At 48.2% G+C, this 22,156-nt stretch overlaps 1 protein-coding gene across 2 annotated transcripts in view; it reads left to right on the top strand.

The window, feature by feature from the left end:
* The window catches only part of LOC8041187 (protein lin-28 homolog), a 253,668-nt gene that overhangs the window by 163,728 nt on the left and 67,784 nt on the right, over positions 1-22,156 (top strand). For both annotated transcript variants that reach the window (XM_042291985.1, XM_042291986.1), the window contains one exon: positions 10,942-11,060. In XM_042291985.1, the coding sequence (XP_042147919.1) occupies positions 10,942-11,060 (119 nt within the window). The remainder of the gene's footprint in view (positions 1-10,941; positions 11,061-22,156) is intronic.

Here is a 22,156-nt window from a genome sequence, read left to right as displayed (position 1 = left end):
CCACCGCTTCATGGAAGCCATTACGCAACACCGTCGCAGCAAAAAAAAAGAGAGTCGCTAAGCATACAAGAAGTTTCACTATATATTTGTTGACAGACGGCGCTGGGAAGACTGAAGGCGCGAGCTCATGGCCTTGGAAAGCGATTGCACTATACTCGAGCTGCCCTCGGGATGATTGGCATTCTCTGCGGTCGAGGCTGTGGTAAAATACTGTGCACCGCAACGGATCTGTATTAGCAGCGTGTGCGACCGAAAGCGTCGCTGTGGTCGAAGTTCGCGATTGGCAAAACCATACCTTCCTGTACTAAAATAATGCCTTCCCAATCGCCGGTTCACGGCGAAGCAAATCCTCCCAATCACGGCGATTCAAATCCTGTTCGTGACGTCACGAAACAAAACCATAAGAGGGCGCCACCGAAATATCTCGGCGTTAATAGCCACTGAGAGCTTAAGACACGCAGTGTGTGGCATATAAGGAACACGCTTCCTGTTTCCTGATTGGTTTTTCGCCGCTGCTATTGGACGATGGCGCAATCTCATTGGCTACGGAGCGATGACAAGATGCCGTGTACTCGCGACACGCTATGCTCATTTTAAGCTCACTGTGACTATACGGGAGCCGAATCGCTCGGCGTGTTGAAGAGCACAGAAACAATATGTACAGTGTAATATTATTTCCCGCAAAAATAAAATATGCATCGCCGAACGTTCATTCTCCGTTCAAATGATATTGCTAGTGGTGCGAACGAGATGTCAAATGTTTCAGAACCAATTGTCTATTTCGAAAGTTATAAGTGATTTCGTGAAAGTTTCTGTGTAGAGAATGGGGCTCGTTTCGTCTGTTTTCGGCCACCGACGCCATTCGGCTCCGTCTATAGGCCTTGGCGTCGCTGATCACCAGGGCGAAAAATGCTGAGTCACTCAGCAGTTGACGCATGCGCAGCGTCGGATATGCCGCACAGCAGAGAAGGAGCGCATGTTCAGAAGGCGTTCCACAGCCCAGCAGACAAGGATGGCAACGCGCAGAGGGCGATGTTCGCAAAGGTTTCATCGGCCGCCACTTTCTACTTGAAGATTTCTGAAAATCATTTCTAATGTTTTAATAAGATAACGGTTGGTTCTGGCACTACACTTGGGCGAAAAATGAGCGTTCGGCGATAAGTTGTCCTTTTTCCTTTTCTTTTTTCGGTAAAAAAGGAGCAACCATGTGAATGTTTTGGGGGGACACCCTGTAGATAAAGAAAAAGTACGTCGTTGTAACTTTTTTTCTTTTTTTTATAGGAAAAGGACGAAGGCAGGAAGTTACAAAAAAAAAAGCCTGCTTCAACTCTGTTTGGTGTTTGTCAAACTTTTCTTCGCATTCTTAACTCGCAGCGACAAATACGATGGATTGTGTAGATTCTATAGTCGAATACACGTCAAGAAGGTGTCAAGTGAACCCCACCATGTACCCAGCTGCAACGTCGAATTCCTTCGCGGACCAACCAGGAAAACAAGTAAGTATAGCGAGTTATGTGTCGTGAACACAACGTATCGGGAAGCAACCACTTCGTAAGCGCGAAGGAACAGTGATTGGCGGTAAGGCGGGTGTGGGAGGTGCTTCTGGAGCAATCTTAACTTGTTTTTGACTACACGCGGTTCTAAACGTCTGTGTCGGTCAAAGCGTGGATAAAGTTCGAACTCCCCCCCCCCCCCCCATTTCCCGTGCCGAGCGGTGCACTGTGAGGCCCCCGTGAAGAATTCTAAGATTTTCTGGGGACGTCTATTGATGTGTGTTGCTCAGCATCATTGATGTAGATATTGCATCGATAGCAAATCAGCATTTCGCTGGTCGTAAAAAGTTTGCTGCTTCTGGGTATTTCCATCCGCTCTCAGCGTAACTGATTATCTTGGTAGGTTGCTTACCCCATTGAGTCATTCAGTAGTCGGTGTCGTGCCACGTCAGTGTGATATTTTTGATCCTAGTATGCGTTAATGAAGCGATGACAGCCTGTTACTTTACACTTGTTTTTATTTTAGAAGCGGGCGTGTAATTAACGCGAGTCTGTCATATTGTTGGTCCATCTTTCTCTGAATAATCATTAGGCTCATGAAATGCGAATTATTTGTCTTCGATAGAACCTATCCCACCAGCCTAGAGTGCCTTCATATACACGCGCGCTTTTGCTTGAGTGGTGACATCTCAGCCATTTTACCGCCCAATCGTTTTTTTATGCATTTTGAAGTGCGCGCAATCCGGTGTCATTCAGCTCGAGCGCGTAGCTTTGGCTAATGCATAGACGCCATTTTACCGCTCAAGTCACGCACCGAGTGCGCGAGAGCGTCACGCGCTGTGCATTCAGGGCAACAATGGATGTCTTCACCCTCAGACAGACAGACATGCAGGCACCCTACACCAGCCAGTTTAGCTGCGCCACCATTGGCGCAATACATCGAAGGAACTTCAGCCTTTCTGCAAGTGCAGCAACCTCGCTGCAAGTCTCCGCGTGCAGAGCAAGAGACGACACGAGCCGTCTCACGCACTGCCACCTCCCTCCTCTCATCTAAAGTTATGACGGCTTCGCGCATGCGTCGAGCGCTTGGTGAGATCGGTCTATTGTTTGTCTTGGTGGCATGTGAGCACTGCTCGTGCCTCAGAAATAAAAGCCCGCGGAGGTTCTGAGGATGGGGAAAAGAAACTGCACTTTTTGTTATTCACCTTTCTATGCCGCCAGAATCAGTGTGCTTATTTCTGTATCGTCGCGCGATATGCTGCATCGTCCATCAAAACCAGTCCTTCAAGTATAAGCGACGAGATATTTTGGTGGCACCCTCGTATGATTATCTCTGGTGACGTCATTACCTCGGCAACAACAGGTTCGACGGTGTTTGTAATTAGCCTGGTGGAAGCGTAAAATCATTGCGCGCTGAAACCAACACTGCCAAAACCGCCAAAATTGAAGTCTTCGATTTCTCTCATTTCCGTTGAAGAGAAAGCTTTTGCTGACATCATAGTCAGCATTTGGCCAGTCGTGGAAAGCCGATCACAGCGACACTTTAGATCGTGCACATCGCCAATAGATTCACCCAGCCAAAATTGGAATTCTTTTTTCCCGTGCGCTAGGTCCCATGCGCAAGAACGGAAGACGTGCGCAACCAAGCGCTTGTGATACCTTCCACTGTAAGAGTCGCATGTATTGACACAGACCTTCGTAATCGCCGCAGATTCTCTACAATATTAAGCCTTTACAGGCATTACTGACATCACACGGTAAACGGCGATCCTTATATCTCTGCAGGGGAGAAATGTCCCCTGTATAGCTCACTGTGGATGGCTTCCTTTCTCTGTGCCACGCACCGCGGCGTGGGCGCGCGTCGGCGGTAGCACAAGTCGCCATCGGCCGACTTTGAGCGAACCGAAAGAGTTGCGCCCGACTGTGATAGAGATCGCTGTTGTCGTACCATATGCGGGACGGGTATTCCGGACCACGTATTCGGCTTACTTTTCGCCGCCGCAGCGTTTTAGTGTTGAGGGAACTTTCAGCTGCGAGTTCGTAACAGGGAGCTTCTGCTCTTTCTAGAGTGTTCCGCAATCTTCGCCATCTGTTGTCTGGGACAGTGTGACGTCGTTGTGCGCGTACTTCACAGCGTTCAGCTTGGGTTCTTTGTTGCTGCTAGACGCACCCATTGCTGTTTCAGTTATATGGGGCTTATTTATTGGTTTCTGTTACGTGGTTTTTCAGTTTCAAAATTTTCTGACGAAATCAATTGAAATGCTATACATACATCTTTTCCGAGAAAATATTGAATTGCAAAAATGGCACTTCATCTACTTCTTTGCTGTGGTATAGGTGCTTCCCGCGTTCGCACCAATTTGTCATTGGGAGAACGAGTTTCATTATACTCGAGAGACATCCTATTCTGTAAAGCCTGGGGGTCACACTGATCATGGACAAAAGACCGCTTGCAGATGCCAGTCAGCGCAATATCCGTGGTTCGAATGCCGCATGCCCTTGTCATGCGGCATTCGAAGCACTGACCTCTCATTGACTCGCATTCGAATATGTTTGCAGACTGTCTATTGTATGATGTATAAGTGCATCATACAATACGTAAAACGCATGATGAGTTCGCGAAGAAACTCTGTCGCGCGGCATTCAAACCGCCAATATTGCGCTGACTCGTGTATACAGACTATATTTTGAATGATGTATTAGTGCGTGACCTCGGCTTAGGGGTATTGACGAGGTGTATGACTATTAGTACAGGTTCACTCAATCTTTTATTATTGCCGCTAGAGTTCACGATAATATCTCCATGCCAGGTAACTTTTCAACATTTCAATAGAGAAGGCACAAGCGCGCTTACGACACCGACCGATGGACTACCACTAATATTCAAAAAGCGGAAGCACATACTGGAGCTTTGAACAGGTGCCCGTACCTAAACCTTGAAAAGTACGAGTACGTGTTCGAAGCTCAGAAAAGTATTTTCTACATTATCAGTGATGTACAAGCATGCTTAAAAATACAGAGGCCAGCATGCATTCTTTATGGTCCAACACGCGCTTGGCGCCCCTCTAATTACAACGTTTTATTTTCGCACCTAAATACCTAGATATGTCTCGTCTTCAGCCTGTTGCTCGATGTCACGTTGTGCTCAACGAGCAAGGTTTTTTTGGCTATATTTGTTTCAAGGGTCTCCAGATTACAAGAGCCTCAATTTGGCCAACGCAGAGCTAGCTACAACTCTTTTCTGAGCCGCAGGTTTCCGTTTCTTATTACGTCCATCCCTATGACATACCCTGAGTAAAGAACATCATTCAATCCACGGAGTCTACGCGGCCTTAGCAAACCGCTTGAATTTATCCCGCGGGATTATAATGCGAGTGCTCGCTTTCCAATGGACAGATTAGTGGACCCTACAAATTGCGTACGCAATATCTTTGCGTACGCAAGGAAATTGCGGGTCGGGAGTGTGCATGCGAAGAACGCAATAGAAGGGCTAGTGTATACGCACGCAGTGTTGGGAATTTTGCCTTGTGGGCTACCGGGCTTTGCGGGAAACTGTCGAGAGATCTCGGGCCCAGCGAAAGCACAAATTTCAAGATGGTGGTTACGTCGACTGGCGAAGCAAGGGCGACGTGGTGTTCCCGAAGTTCAGTGTTACGTGAATTACCGTGCTGTTCAGCTTGGCAATTCTTTCCGAGACCTACCGCGGTCGAGTCAGATCGTCGTGCAGCCGAAGTGAGTGAAAATAGTGAAAATCTTCACCGCTCGCAATGTGCGCGAACGCTGCGATCTCCCCATCGCAACGCCTCTTCGCACAGTTCATCGCCGACGGACAAACGACTCAAAAGAATCGCCGATGTTGTCGCTGTGCACTGGACATTAGTATAGTCATGGATTTATTCCCGCGATAGCATCGATAAAAGGTGCCACTTCCACGAAACGATTGACGGAAGCTCCGGGATGGAATTTGGCGCACTCGTGCTCGTGGCCTCCGTACACCGTAGAAAAGCGCGCTTGTCCAGGTAGCTTGGCTATGGTTTAATTTGAAATAAAATTATCGGAAACGTTTCATTTTCAATTTCTCTTTTGAGAGGCATGGTGGCTCTCTAAGCACACGGAACTCTACGGCTCTGGCAAATGTAACCAAGACCGTTCGGTGTTCACTCGGAAACGTAACGCACAACTAAAATCGGTCCGAGCAGGTCGTTTTGAGCGTACACTATATTATTGCGTACAGCGTACGCAAGAGCCAGCAACGCTATACTAAAACTGTCTAACGAACCGTAAGAACGACGAGGAGAAATCCCGCCCTCTCCCCTTTCGCTTCTCCATCTCGACGCCGCGTTCGAAATGTGTTGGCGAAGCGAATCTCGGAATCCGGGCGGTTAGCTCATCCGCACGTGGTCCCTGCATCCGACGACGGCGCGTGGCCCGACCGGCTTCCTCTTAGTCACAGGGAGCACGTAGAGACAGCTCCCGCGCGCGGCTGTCGTCTCAGCTTGTGGATGGAACCCGCGGGGCACGTGCTGCGGGCACGCCTCATGTGCCAAGTCGGCAAGCCGCCGCTCGGTCGCACCATGTGCGTGGAAGGCGCGGAATGAAATGAACAGCGAGTTAAACAAAAAAAAAAAAAAAACAAAAAAAAAACAGCCCCTCCAAGCGAGAAACGGTCGCCCGCCCGGAAACGGGGGCAAGACGCGAGAAGGGAGACGAGAGTTGGGGCGATTCAAGTTAGCCCAGCGAGCGCGTGCCCTTTTCTTGGTGGGGTGGGATCTCCCCTAGATACACACGGAAGGAAGAGTGCGAGACCAAATTAGCGAAGAATATACTCGTACAGCGAGCCCCAAAAAGCCGTGGTCACCCTCCTAAGACATCGTACAAACGACTGTGTGCAGACACCCTGCCCGAGGCGCTCTTCTTCCCTGCGTGACGATCAAATCACATGGGTCATGCAAAAGTCTTTTTGTTTTTTTTCTTATAGGTGTATTTCAAGCGTACACATGCACGAGGTAAACATTGAAACATGCTTCATACCCAGGTAATTCCCTCATCGCGTTTGCAACGAACATGCATGCAGACATGTTCGCTGGTATGATGTGTGAACAGTGGTACTGTGGCTTTAAAAATACCATTAAAGCAAGTTTTGAACTTCCGTTTTTAGAAAAGGCTGCTTTTTAATCCTTTCTGTGGGGTGTTTGGCTTTATGCTCAATCTTTTTTATGCAATTCTATAAAGCTTATTGTGTTAATTCGAGTAAAAGAAAACATCGAAACCGAAACTAACGTTCGGCTTCCCCGCCGTACCACCGCTCCTTAAAAGGACATTAACAGGGTTTTTATGCTTGCCAAGGTTTTTATTTGTACACGGCATACGAGAGCCCAACTGCCCAGGCCACAATTTGCGGCTCGAAATTCCTTTTCTTTTCGCCCGAAAACCGCCGACCGAGAACTGGCCGGTTTGAATCGCGAGCATTCTCTTCTCCCTGGTCATGCGCCGTTTTCTATGGTTTAGACACAACCACCGTACATAACCAAAGTCGTGGGTCATCGAAGGCACGCACTCATTGTTAAAGATAGGAAATAAATATAATACCCATTTTTGTGGCTTCTAAAAAGTTGCAATACGTTGGTTAAGAAAAGAAAAAATTGCACAGTCACGTGACGTCCGCCAACTCACTCCTCCTCTATATTTATTCTTCCTCCCCAGTCCACTTTCAGTTTCGGCTTTGAGCAATTGCGTTTTTTTGTTTTTTCTTACTTTATTAAAAATATACGTGACGTTGTAGCAAAATATTGATTGGGCAGTCTTCTGACACTAGAATTAAATGCCTGACAAAAGAAATTTAATGTTTGTCACTGTCACTTTAAAAACCTAGGTGACGTCGACAATGAACCGTAGGTTTCGGTAGCATTTAGTTGTCACGAGCGCAGCTGGCAGGGTGAGCTGTAGCGGTGCTTGGTGGTTTTGTGAGCGCATTGTACCAGGTTGTGCCATGTTGCGACCGCGAGTAAAAGAGCGCAAGCATGGCGCTAACCTCGAGCTAAGCGCGTGCTGACGAAAGCGGTCACCAGCTTTGTATCGCACCGGCAAAAGTGTTGCTCATGGCAGACGATAAGTATACCTGACGACATCAGCGCTTCACTGCATCTGAGAAATGGCTTACGTGTCGTCAGTTAGTTATTGTCTGCCATGTGGAACACTTTTTACGGTACGATACAACGCTGGTGAACGCTTGCGTCAGCACGCGCATAGCGCGAGGTCAGCGCTCCGCTGCATATGTGAACAGGTCTTTAAGTGGGAAATTTGTGGGATCAGACTTAATGTCTACGATTAAATTATGATATATAGAGATTCAAGTAAGCTTTGTTGTAGTCATTCTAACCCGTGTCTGCTCAAGATCATGATTGTCTCGAGGGTCTCGAGGAAGATTTTCTCTTCTTCGGCAGCCACTACACACGCTCCCCTCGGTAGAAACGAAGTTTAATCAAAATAAAAGAGAAAAAAAAAAAAAAAAAAAAAAAAACACACTGCAACTAGGGTGCCTCAATGTCCTTCTGTTTAGGGTGATGCCATCCTTTGTAGTACCCGATGCCGACAGAACGCGCTCACGGAGAAAATACAACGAAATCGACGAAAACAAAATGTCGCCATAGCACAGTCAGCGCCACAAACGCGTGCAGGGACACGCTCTTTCACGTGCTTTTGAACAAAAAATGAAAACAAACGCGTGGGACAAAATGGCGAGATGTCACCACCCTAAGCAAAGCGCGCATGAAGGCACCCTAATCACAACTAAATGCTTTGGCATTGAACACTGAAAAATTCGCAGGGTCTCTTTTGTTATCTCTAAGACGACTAGAAGGCGAAAGCCCAAGCGCCGATGTAAACGTGATAGCGAACCTCCGAAGACAGCGCGCTCTCTGACGACGCACTTTTGGCGCCGTTTCATTGTATCATTCGGATCGTAACGTCGACTGTGGTCCCGGTGATAGCGAACCTTCGAAGACAGCATGCTCTCTGACGACGCACTTTTGGCGCCGTTTCATTGGTACCTTTCGCTTTGATACCTTTCGTGTCGAGACGTATTTTCGTACGTTTTGTGTCGCCGACGCGTTTTCGCTCAAGGACTTTGAAAGTCGACTGAACGATGAGACATATAAGGCTTTCGCTTTAATAAAATGTGTACGATTATTTGCATCGCTAGGGAAATTGTTGTCTTCATCCCAATCTACATGCAAGTTGCGTTTCACCGAATGCGGAGGTCGGAACCGGCTGGCTGGTTTCCTTGTGTTAAAGTCGTGTTCATAGCTGTATTCGTCTGTATAAGCTGGTTTCAGTCTATCAGTTAAGATCGTTTCATGACCGTCCCCCATGTGAATGATGAAGAACTTCGACTTGCGGTTGATGACCTTGGACGGACCTTGGCACGGCTGTTCAAGTGCTTCGTTGTTCTATCGATGCGAACAAAAACATGTGTACAGCTGTCAAGCTGGGGCTGATGAAAAAAAGGTGGTTCTTAATCTCCTGTGGTGCACATCCTCTGCTGCGCTGCCCTCGCGCAACGCAGCAAAGGCTGGTCGCACTATTTCTCCACGGGGCGCGGTGCCGTGGGCGCCGAGAAGCGCTCCGATTGCAAACCGAAACGTAAAAACCCGTCGAAATTGTCCGGTTATCAGAAAGCCGTAAAATTGCGCGCGTGCCTCTTATCGTTCTGCAATTTGTTGATTTAGTTTTTTTCGATGATGCTCAGCAAGATTCTAATTGAAACCATGCCCTTAAACTCAATATTCAAAAAAAATTAATTACGCGAAAATAATTAACAACTTAATTATCCCGAACTTTAATAATCTTCCTAAATAGGCCCCTGGCCTAGGACCAAAACGACACAAGCCTTTTTTGGTGCGATGCGTAGTTTTCGCAATATCGAATTTGTCCACCATTCGAAAAACACCGCTATACATACATATATATATATATATATATATATATATATATATATATATAGATATAGATAGATAGATATATTTATATATATATATATAGATAGATAGATAGATAGATAGATATATTTATATATATATATATATATATATCAGTGTGTCGAACCGAAAAAAATACGGGTTCGGTTACGGTTCAGGTTCAGGTAAATTTATTTTGTTCCGGTTCACTTCCGGTTCGATTAATTCGATCCGCGAACCGGTTCACGAACCGGTTCGGGGCGCTGAACCGGTTCGCGAACCGGTTCGGAAATTATAAATGAAAAATTGCAACATCAAAACAAATTACAAATGAAACATCTCAAATCAGCACATACGAAACGGGATACATCGTAGTGTAAGGCTCAGGGATTTCTACCAGGAATGGCTTCTTTATGTGCACTCAAAGGTTACCTCACCGACGTTTACGCATTCGGACTTCATCTAATTGGGTCCGACGCAGTAGCTCTAAAATCCGCGACCTCCTTACAAACCCACTTACAAGCAGAACTCGCAAACTATCCCGCCACCTCGGCGTGTAAGCAATTGAAGGAACAGTGGGGAGAAAATACAGCTTTCTTTATTTGAACTAGCCTTCGGTAACTCAAATTACACCCTTAAGGAAGTTTTCATTAAACAAGATACGAAATATGAAAAACACTTCACCGAACGCATCGCCAGAAGGACGTAATAGGATAAATATTAAAATAGAAGAGTTCGCTGTCTCACAAATATGTTAGCTTCTAAGTGCCTATACGAAACCGGACGCATTATTATCAAACTCCCACAGCCTTTTCTTTTCTCATTCCGATGGAAGCTAGCTTCAAGAACTCGCGCGTTCTAGAAACGTGTTATGAAATGAGCACACAGCAGCATTTAGGATTTACGAGATTGTAGGAAAATGAAATCCCGTAACGCAATTTTTTTAGATTTTTTTTTTTTTTTTTTTTTGCACAGCTTTTTAATTCTTTTTCTTCCGTGCAAGCCGCGACCAGCGCAATACTGGTTCTTATGTCAAGATTTATGGATGCAGCGTTTGTCAAGATTCATGGATGCAGCGTTTATATTCCTAAGACTGAGTGGAGAAGAAAAATATGTAAGCGAGGGTGTGTGTCAGTTGACGGCACTTAAAAGACGAATGGCATTGATAGCCCATTCATTGTCAGCAGCGCGTGGCCGAACCGTCTTGACACGAGCCGGTAACCGTTATTTTTTTTTTCCGGTTCAGTTCCGGTTCGGGTTCGTCGCGATAACAATATAACGGTTCGTGTTCGGGTTCAGTTCCGGAAAAAATACCGGTTCGGTTCCGGTTTTCGGTTCGGTTCGACACCCTAATATATATATATATATATATATATATACTTTTTTTTTCGGTGTTGCCTGGGTGTGGCAGGCGCTTCTGTTACACTCGTAACCATAGGAATAGTTCGCTCGTCTGGAATCTCAGAATTTCCGCTCCCTCCCTCTCGCTACAGGTGGGATCTCTCCGGGCGCGGAGGTGCGACGCAAGGGCAAGTGCAAATGGTTCAACGTGGCCAAAGGCTGGGGCTTCATCACTCCCCACGACGGGGGACCCGACGTCTTCGTTCACCAGGTCGGTTCAAGCCGCATTCGGCGCATCATTATACCGCGCTCACGGTTGCCGCATGAACTCGATCTACGAGTTGTTGGGAGACTTCATTTAGACCACTTTCAAAGGTTCGCACCGCCTAGTAGCTGTTTCACAAATTATCCAGATCCGCCAATGCTTGGTCACGTATAATCTGAGCATGCATTGAACACCAGGGGGAGGGGGAGGGGGGTGGCGCGAGGGGTGCATCAGCAGTCGGTGTTAACTCGGATCCAATCAGACGTTTTGTGCACACGAGTGGATGCAAGCTAATAACTGTACACTTTATAACGGGTGGTAGCTTGCGCCAGCTAGCATACAAAACAAAACAAAAAATGTTAACCGCTAATGTTGCTCGACAAAATTTTAAAGGTGTCTACTCATTCTATGAAAGCACGAAAGTCCACAGTTCACAACGGCAGAAGTTAACTTATGGCAGTCGCTGGCAGATGGAATATGGCAAGCTGTATCTTTTGTTTGCCCAAATTTCGAGCACGCGTGCGTTGCCTTCCGACATGCCTTGACTGTGCGTATACACGCGCAAGGTGTAGAGATGCCGAAGCGATATCGAGGGTATGTAGCCCTTAACTGCCTTAACATCCTGCAAAACTGGGTATTTACGATTATTGTATCCGTTGCATCGTTGCGATTTATAAAGTGACGTAGTTAGGTTAAGAAGTACTGTACATCCCTGTCCTCTATCCTCATTCGACTTTCATGTTTAATTAAAAAGAACTTAATTTTTAATACATACCATTCTCAGCTCAGACCAGCTTATTACTCGTGAGGTATTCCTATGGCTATCGAAAGATAGACAGCTTAATTGTATGCGATCAGTTTGATTTTCGGATACTTTCGGGCGACGGTGTTAAAAAGCTCAATCGGACGCGCAGCACGCAAAGCTAGGCCGCAGCAAGCTTGCCGCACATGCGTCTGCATTTTTAATTCGATGTGCGACGGTCTTCGCGCCGCGTCTCTGGCGCCTCTGCCAAAGTCGCTATGCATGCCCAGTCGAGCTCGTTACCCGCAAGCGTCGCCACGTTCCTGTTTACGACGAGCAGGTCTCCTCGGCGTCTGTCGACACGACAGCCCCCGCGCGCGCTGACCGGCCGATCGCCGGGCCTGATAGCTGGGCGCAGATGGTAACAGCGAGGTCGCGCCGCTTTTGAGATCTCGGTTATCGCTTTCGTGGGGACCGCGGCGAAGAGGACGCTCTCTCGTGTTGGTTCCGTCGTATGCTGTCTTCTATCATTGTTGTTTTACTTTCTCGCGTGAGGTAAACTGGAGGGTAGGGGAGACTCTCTGTAAGATCGAGGGAATGCTTGCTTAGGTAACGAAATACATGGGAGAGACACAAAACGGGCATTTTTCTTCGTCCACTCAGCATCCTACATTCGATGTTTGATAATGGCGGGTATACAAAAAGTGATCATAACGGTGACAGTTTTGTACGCATTCACAATATACGGTACGGATCAGCCTGAAATTATTTGTGCTATGCTCCAGTTCATTTTGTTTTGCGCGTGGTAGGAACTGGGGCACCTCTTTGGTGACAATATTGATGGAAAGAAAAGAGCAGGAAAACAAAACTAAGAGACGTGCGAGGTATATAATAAAGATATCTGCCTCGCACCATCTCCATATCAATTCAGCAAATTAGCGAGTGTTCCTTTCTGCACGTTATCTGTTGACGGTGAAAATGTTATACTAATTATCCCTCGGTACGTTAACGTTCGAGTGGGTTGACCGGATCTCGTGTTTATATAAATATGTTTACGTTAAAAAATCACTAAGGCTTCTTTGTTTATTGTGCCAGTATTTTATTCATCACTCTCACGACGTAGTGATCTATGTATCCCACAGAACATGAACACCATTTTGTTCCGCTCACTCTCTATCTCGCTGCTAGTCATCATCTATCTTTCCATAAACTTGCCTTTCACCAACTCAATATCAAACGTACGCGTTTCATGCACTTCCTTCTGAACAAACTGCTGTCTTAATGCTCCCCAAATTTCAGTTGTCTTTTCATTCTGAATAAGGTTCGTACATCGTAAAGGCTGCGCACGAACAAGAGGCCCGTTTCATCGTCTTAACGCCGGGAGGCACTGAACCAAATTAGGGCACGTGCTGCGCGACAGATCCGGGCCAGCCGAAGGCACAAAAGAACACCTTCTTTGTTGTTCTTCATTTCAGAGAGGAAGCCAGTTAAAAGGAGAAGAGGCTTCATGCCTCCTAAACGAACGAGCCTTGATTCGGAGCTCTGAAAGAAGAAAGAGTAGAACCCGGACCGTCCGCAGCGCGGATGCTTTTCTAAACGACACCCACATGGTCGTTCGGATGACACAGACATTGTCGCGTGCCGGACAGACGTACGGAGAAACCCGGTGCCCCAGGGAAGCCTAGGGCGGAAGCGTATTCCGAATTATTTTTAGGGTCCCGCGAGAGAAAAGCTCCGTCCGGGAACGGGCGAAACGCGCTACCCTCTCTGCCCGATGCTGCTGCCGCGGTGCACCCCGCGCGCCCGTACCGACATTCTTTCGCCGACCCGTGGTTGAGTCCGCGCGGGAAAAACTATAACCCCTGCGTGCTTTTTTGGGACTGTTTTTCTTATTCTCCCTTTTCTTCTTTAAGAGGCGTTCTCTTTGTCAGAAAAATTCGAGTTTCGTCCTTCCAGTACCGGAACGCGCGCCTTCTCAGCAGAAGGACAGCCCGGGTCTTGAGCGAGCAACCATCAGCTGCAGTCCCAGCACGGAGGGAGCTCCTCGGAGTGTGTCTGGGGATCATTCACTCCGCCGTTGGTGTCGCCCTTCCTAAAAGAAGCTCTTTTCCTCGCTCTGATCTCTCAAGCAGCGTTCCTCCTTCAACCCCCCACCCCCCGACGAGTCGCGCCTCATTGTCATCTGGGAGCCCCAAGAATGACAGCGGCGCGTGCCGCCTGCCTTTATAGGGAGCCGTGGCCTCGCCCTTTTTCCTCGTTTTCTGAACGAGCGGAAACCGCCCCCGAAATTTTCTCTTGCCTTTCATTTGTTGCCGTCTTCTCTTGCCTCTCTGCACATCTGCGAGCACTCAACGGGTGATGCGAGATGTCACTGTGATTCTTCAGCGCTTTTATAAGGATGCTCGCTCATCTTGCAGGCTTGTTTTAAGGCCTCGAAAAAAATCCAAAGCATAAAACAAAGGGGAAGAGTTAAATTTACTATGCGACAAACTTTAAAAAAGAAAAAGTGAGGACGGAGAAGGGGGGGGGTGGGGGGGGGGGGAGGGGTTGTTGAGAAGTAGGCGCGTGGAAGGGGAAGACATCGGTGTTCTTACGATGCCTGACAGTGTGGAAACGTCACCGAGAATCCCGGCTCTTATTTTTCTCTAGCTTAATAAAGTTTCATCTCTCTCTCTCCTTCTCTCTCGCTGTGGTAGCGGGATGTGGCCTCTTTTTGTCATCCGAAAGGAAAAAGAGGTAGCTGATTCAATGGGCACCCATATTCAAAATACGTGAGGCTAACTCACAGACCTTATGAGTGTCTATACCTGCCTTTTAAAGCAAGCCCGGAGATTTAACCCGATTACCATTTGCAGTTTCCATCAGCCGCTCAACTGTGCCACAGCTCAGCACTCTATGGGAACCAGATGCCAAGGCATAAATAAACATTAGACCCGCTCCTGGTTCGTGAATCTACACACTGGTCACAGTGCGGTCAAGCCGAGACCGCATGTATGTCTTACAATCTAACATGAGTGAAAAGCGTTAACACAGACACAAGCAGTCGTCGAATGTTTGCATTGTGAACGCGGCTGCCATAAAAGACGCCAGAGAAAGAAACCTGGCTTCCCCATCCCCTTTTTCTCTTTCCCTTTTGAGTAGCAAGAGCTTCGGCCGAGCTGCTTTCAGATGCCGAATGACCGCGAACGAGTACAGCCAAAGAAGCGAGTACTATACGCGAACGAGACTGTGTCACGACGACCATTTTTCAGCTCGGGTTCTTTTCTTGCAGCCCCGGTGTTGAAGCGATGGGGAGTTCATTGGCTCCTTGTTCGACGATGCGCCGGCCAGAGCATTGTCGGGATTGCGTCAACACCTCCCCTCTACTCCCAAAGAGGTGCCGATTGCAAATACGGCGGGCGCACCGACAATCGATTCCCCGACGAGACCCGAGCACATTCAAGTGACGGTGCTGACCACTGCGCACCCCCTCTACCCCCCCCCCCCCCCCCCCCCTCACCCTACTACCACCACCCAACCTTTTTTTTTTCTTTCTTTTTTGCACCGCACACATGCAGACCAATTGACCAACGAATGGAAAGCGCGCCTTACACTTCTGTCGGCGGAAGTATATTTCAGGGCCTAGGCCACCACGCGTCCCTCTCAACGCTTGTACAACCAAATTGCAAGCAAAAGCCTTCCAAATCCGTCGCACGCGTTCGCAGCATCGCAAAATGAACAATATACTTCTTTTCTTTTTTAGCAAGTTTTTTTTGGGGGGGTTTGATAATGCGTTGTCCAGAAGTTTGCCTATATATGTTTTTTTTGTTTTTTTCTATACGGTTGCTGCGCTGGTCAGAAATGCGCTAGTAGCTTCGCTTGACCACTAGACAGTAGTTTTTCCTTTCTTGTTTTTTTTCTCAGGAAGCGTTGGCAGAAGAGGGAGTGAAGGGAGAAACAGGGAGGGAGTTTTCATTGTAAAATTGCGCTAGCGTTTTATTGTCCTCTGTTCCCCGACTTTGACCTGTTTCTGAGCTTGCCCGCCGCGAGCGACGGATTTCGTGCTTTTGTCTGTGCGTACGTGCGTGCGTGTGTGTGCGAGCGCGCGAGCGAGCGGCTTCGGCGAGTTCGCCTCTATCTGCGAATTTCAGGCGGAACGCAATCTGCTTTTCTTCTTTCTTCCCCCGTATTTCTAGCAACGGCTGCTTTATTATCATGATGATTTGGTCAGTTCACACACCGGTCAGTTGGCTCGCACGCGCCAGCCTTTCAACGGAGTGGGAAGGGGACGCCGGGCCCTGCTGCCCCTCCGAGGATGTCCGGTCCAAATCCATCGGAGGTGCCCATTCTACACCGAGGTTTCGGGCCGCTCGTTGGAGTGTTTTGGACTAAGCTCACCCTCTGCTCTTTCGCCAAACTCGCTCGGTGTTACTTTTTTTTACATTATTTTATTCTGCGTACTCGAACTTTGGTGTCCGAATTCGCGCCGAAATACTCTAAACCCTGGGGATTAGTGAGTGCGCTTGCATTTTTTATGTTTATTCTCTTATTTTATTCGCGTTTATACCAGATGTGGTCTGCATTCGCTGCTTCTTTGGTGGAGGAAATGTCGGTTGTCCATATACAAGCGAGAGGGTTGAGAAACATTCGTAATCTAAAACTTGAAACGACAGAAATAAAACAATGGACAACGTGACACTGTTTAATGTCCAATCGAACGAGAAATTATAAGGCTTTCTAGTGATATTAATGGAGGTATAATTGAAGCCCCTCGCGTGTTGATAATTGGCAGATGTGATCCGTCTTTCACGTGACTCAGTAATAGCCAAATGTACCCTGTGCACCATGGAGCGATTCTCCTTGACTCTAGCATTAGGTCGACGGAGCAATCTACCGTACACTCCAGGAAATTTGAAGGCTCTGCTTTCCCGCCTGGGATTCGGGAGGGTCAATCGCCGCAATCTACGAAGCAAGCTCGGTGATCGAACGATTAAGCTGATACATTTTTTTAGACCTAAACGAAACAGTGTGCGCTGGGACACTAGACATGTCGTTTGACCAAGGTCGGTGCCACAGCGCTGTTTGTTTCTTAGGCTGTAACTTTTTTTCAGGAATGCTGCTGCCACCGCATTGTCTTCAGCGCAGAAGTAGCACATTGCAGAACCAGAACGTCGCACCCGTAACCTTCGCTATTTTCCAGTCAAAGAAAAAAACCGAGCATAGTTTCCCTCTTCATCTTAAAGCGCGTGCCCGTGCAAGATCGCCACCAAAAACCCCGAACGCGTTATCCGCTTGTTTTACAACGCCGAGAAACTGAGGAAGAGGAGCGATAGCGCGCTTGCACGTCAGGATGCCGAGCTCTGGTTGGAAAGATTAGTGGGCAGACCTCATGCTAGCTGCCTTTTTCTTCAGCGCACTCGTCGAACCAGTCCAGTATAAACCGCATGCAAGCGACTTGGCGAGCGACGAGACAAGCGACGGCGCCCCGCTTCGCTGTCCCTCGGTCAGTCGCGCGACGAGGGAAACTGTATGAAAGCTACGGGAGCAAGCGACAGAGGCGATGAGCGACGTTTTCTGGATATCCGCGAACCGAGTGATGCGACGAGCGACAGGGAGAAATCTAACGTTGCTCGTCGCTGACTCTCGCCGCTGTCGCCGTCGTTCTCCTCGTCGCCAGCTAAATCGCTTACATGCGGTTCAGCCTTTAGAATGGTGAACGCCGGCGTCCGGCGTTTAGCTTTCGCAATCGAAAGCGTTCGACGTGTGCAGTAGAGGCAAAGGCAGCTATAGCTTTAGGTCTACCCACTAATCGCTCCAATCAGAGCTCGGCGTTCTGACGTTCCGCGCGCTCTCTTCTCCCTCAATTTCTCGCCGCATTTAAAACAAACAATAAAATTATGAACAGGTCCGCTGACAGCTTGACAATGCTAAATATGGCTGATATGCCAGTCATATCAGTGGGGATTTTTTGCACAGCATTACCCTCAAGATACCGCCATGCTGAATTTTGACGGGGAAACGTACCGCACCACTAAGAAAACATTCTAGACAGATGTTACCTTCGCCGCTCTGCTAAAAAAAGAAAATCACTGTTTAAGATGACGGGTTTTGTGGACGCTTACTTGGCGGTACACTGACAGACTAGTTTCGTCATAGCGATAATCGTAACAACGCTAACGCTAAAATGTTTTATCATCATACTGTCGCAATGTCCTAATTGAACTGAACTGGATGGTGGCAGGAACTTACTGACTGTAAAGGGGCGTTCAATGAAGTACATGCAAGAAAATCCAAACCTCTGCTCCATATGCTTCATGTTACACTAAGCGGGCAGTGGGGAAATGCTAACCGGAGAAAAGCTCACCTGAAAACCGTCGGATGCAAAGAAACGTTCACTGGCTTCTTACCGGATGTAGAGAAAGGCTTCCCTACAAGCGTTCACTCGGGTGAAATGCGTCCAGTTAACTGAGGTGCGCTTGGATTCCTTGTGTGCCTGCGGTCCCTCTGCACTTCACTGGCAGCACTTTTTTTTTAAATATATCAACGTGGTGTAACTCGTAAAAGCCGGGGTCACACTACTTTTACATCATAGAAAAGAGTCTGCATACAGATTCGAACGCGAGTAGAGCCAGGATCACACTGTTCATACATCGTACAAAAGACAGTCTCTAAAGAAGACTCACCGCAATATCCGTGGTTTGAATGCCGCGTGCCAAGCTTTCTCCTTAGACACATTGCCATACGGCATTCGAAGCGGGGACCTTGCGGTGACTCGCCTTCGAATCTGTATGCAGGCTGTCTTTTGTATGATGGATAAGCAGTTTGACCCCGGCTTGATGCGTTGCACGACGAAAACCCGAAATAGTTTCAATAGAACGCTAATTAATGGATAGTTGGGGGACATATGATATAACCAATGTTTAAAACTGTTGATTGCGGAGATCGCGGATATTTGTATATTTAAATGACGTTTCGTGTAGTATGCCGACAGTGCATTGCTGAGTCTTCACATTTCATCGTTTATTTAAAAAGCAGTGCTTCAATTCTTAGGTCTTCCGATCAGAAAAAGAAAAAATAAGGCCGCATTTCCTTTATTTCGGCTACGTCAGAATGGATTGTGACAGCACTCACGCGGAAAGGGTCGACGCGAAAGCGGAAATGCTACTGCAAAGCGCCCTACTTCGAAATTTTATACTGTCAACATAAACAAGCAATTAACTTTTTTCCATTTTTTATTTTTTTTTTTACGTTGGGGCGGGGGGGGGGGGGGGGGGGGGTGGCGGGAATTAGAGGAAACCGTCGAAACTACTATACTTCGTATCACCTTAGTTCCGAGCGCGGACGGTGTTATGAGCGGAAGGGCCAATCAAACGGCGGAAAAAGCGCAACATCATGGCGTGCTCTTTTCGCTTGATAGGACGAGCCGGCGGACGAGCACGCACAGAGAGACGGCGAACAGCGGTTGGTTCTCTTCGGTGCAGAGAGCACGCCACGACGTTTTCCTCTTTCGCTTTTTTATTGGCCCTTCGGCTCATAACATCGTCCGCGCTCGGACCTAAGGTGAAACAAAGTATAGCGCGGTGGCAGTGCTGGCTCGGGGCACCAACTTAGGAGATAAAATGTACGCTTTTCAACACCCTGTCAAATTAAAATGCGAAAATAAATTTTCGAACCCGCGTTCGAGGCAACTGTGGCACACAGTGTACCGCCTGCATAAGAGGCGTTTATAGCCTTGAGGTCACTACCACTAAAAAATGATATCGACCACTTTACATAACACTTGAATACGATGTGAGCTTTTCTCCGTACTTGTCCAAAGCTTCACCGGACCCGCATGAAAGTAGGTGAACTTTTCGACGGCGAGCTAAAGTGCAAGGAACGCGCCATGACGAGGCAGCCCAGTGCGAATCGCCTTTGGGTGTAGTCGGGTGATACAAAAGTTTGTGGGCGCGTTTGGCGGATAAACAAACGCACGAGGTACGAAAAGAGCAGACGAGCTTGCACGCCGTATAATAGACATTTTTAGGGGTTTTTTTTTAGGCTTCCCAAATTATACGGCCAGGGGGACATCTAGAGGCGGCTAATCTTAACGATCAGCCGACTAGTTAAGTATAATTTGCTAATTAAGTTTTCTTTTAATGAAAATAGACATATCGTTCAAGTACAAACTTGCTCAGCGTCATTGAAAATCACTACATCAGTCATTTTTTAGAAAGACTTTGAGCACGTGAAAAGCGCAGTAGTGCCCAAAAGTTACCACTCGTACAGCAGGAGCAATGCTACCGGTGCAACCAGGCGAACGCGCGATTTTTTTCGTCTCTTTGCATAACCCCAGCCGTGTACCTGTTGCAGGAGTGGTACATTTAGCGCACTACTGCGCTTCCCATGTGCCAGATGTATTTCTAAAAAGTATTGATTTAGTGGTTTCCACGATGCAACTCAGTAAGAATCCTTTCACCATGTCTATTTTTCACTGATTAAAAAGTTCATTACCGCATTTTACTTAATTAGTCGACTGATCGTTACGATTAGCACCCTGCACTATGTCCCCCTAGCCGTATCACTCACCTGCATAAACCACGTAAATGTTGCTTTCAAGGCTTTTCTTTTTTTTACAAACCTGTTAAGCGTTAAAAAAAAGTGAAAGCTGCTTACAACTCCCTGTAACGCCGAATTAGAGCGCAGCTCTTGAGGAGGAGGAGGGAAGGGCACTGGGGGGGGGGGGTTAAACTAACCAGGGGGGTCACGTGACCCCCAATGCTGCTGATGTCATCACTGACGTCACTGATGACGTCATCAGTGACGATGACGATGCGGGTACCGATGACGTCATTAGTGACGTCACTGATGACTTCACCAGTGATGATGACGATGCGAATGTCGGTGACGTCATCAGTGACGTCACTGATGACGTCATCAGTGATGATGACGATGACGATGCGAATGTCGGTAACGTCATCATTGATGACGATGACGATGCGGATGCCGGTGACGTCATCAGTGATGATGACGATGACGATGCGGATGCCGGTGACGTCATCAGTGACGATGACGATGACGATGTGGATGCCGGTGACGACATCAGTAACGTCACTGATGACGTCATCAGTGATGATGACGATGACGATGCGGATGTCGGTAACGTCATCAGTGATGATGACGATGACGATGCGGATGCCGGTGACGTCGTCAGTGATGATGGCGATGACGATGTGGATGCCGGTGACGTCATCAGTGATGATGACGATAACGATGTGGATGCCGGTGATGTCATCAGTGATGATGACGATGACGATGTGGATGCCGGTGACGTCACCAGTGACGATGACGTCCTTGGGGGTCACGCGACATCGGCGGGGGTCACGTGACCTCGGGGGGGTCACTTGCCCCCACGATGTCACGTGACCCCGGTGGGGGGCTCGCGCGGTGCATTATGGGACATTTCCCATGATGCACCGGGGTCACGTGACCTCGGGGGGGGGGGGTCACGTGCCCCCCACGAGGTCACGTGCCCCCCACGAGGTCACGTGACCCCGGTGGGGGGCTCGCGCGGTGCATTATGGGACATTTCCCATGATGCACCGCGCGGTTACGCCGACGGCGACGGCGACGCCGACGCTGCTCAAGCCGGAAACGGGCCCCTAAGAGCTGCACTCTAATAAAATAAAAAACTGTATATCAGCCCTACGTGATCCGCGTTAAAGACTCCAAGCTAGCAGTGCATGGTACTGAAGTGGCTAAATTTCTCATCAACGGCGGAGACAGCCGTCATCGAGTGGGGCTCAATATCTTCCCACCGTGTATACATATATATAACAGCGTTAATTTTATTGTGTTTTTTAGAGCGCAGCTCTTAGGCGCCCGTTCCCGGCTTGAGCGGCGTCGCCGTCGCCGTCGGCGTCGCCGTCGGCCTCGGCGTAACCGCAACCCTCGTAACCCTCGTGAGGGTTACGAGGGTTACGAGGGCTAATCTCATGAGGGTTACCCTCACGAGGATCACGAGGGCCACGAGGGTTACTTACCCTCGTAACCCTCACGAGGGTTACGAGGGTTAGTTACCCTCAAAAGGGTTACCTTCACGAGGGTTACCTCACGAGGGTTACTTACCCTCGTAACCCTCGCGAGGGTTACGAGTGTTAGTTACCCTCAAAAGGGTTACCTTCACGAGGGTTACCCTCACGAGGGTCACGAGGGTTATGAGAGTTACCCCCACGAGGGTCACGAGAGTTATCCTCACGAGGGTCACGAGAGTTACCCTCACGAGGGTCACGAGAGTTGCCCTCACAAGGGTTACTAGGGTTACCCTCACGAGGGTCACGATGGTTACCCAGGTCACGTGACCCCCCCGGGGTCACGTGACCTGGGGATACCCCCCGAGGTC

The sequence above is a fragment of the Ixodes scapularis genome, unplaced genomic scaffold (genome assembly GCF_016920785.2).
Source record: "Ixodes scapularis isolate PalLabHiFi unplaced genomic scaffold, ASM1692078v2 PGA_scaffold2__306_contigs__length_199485367, whole genome shotgun sequence".
NCBI classification, from domain to species: Eukaryota; Metazoa; Arthropoda; class Arachnida; order Ixodida; family Ixodidae; genus Ixodes; species Ixodes scapularis.
The sequence above is the reverse complement of the archived record's forward strand: the minus strand, read 5'-3'. Positions and strand labels throughout refer to the sequence as shown.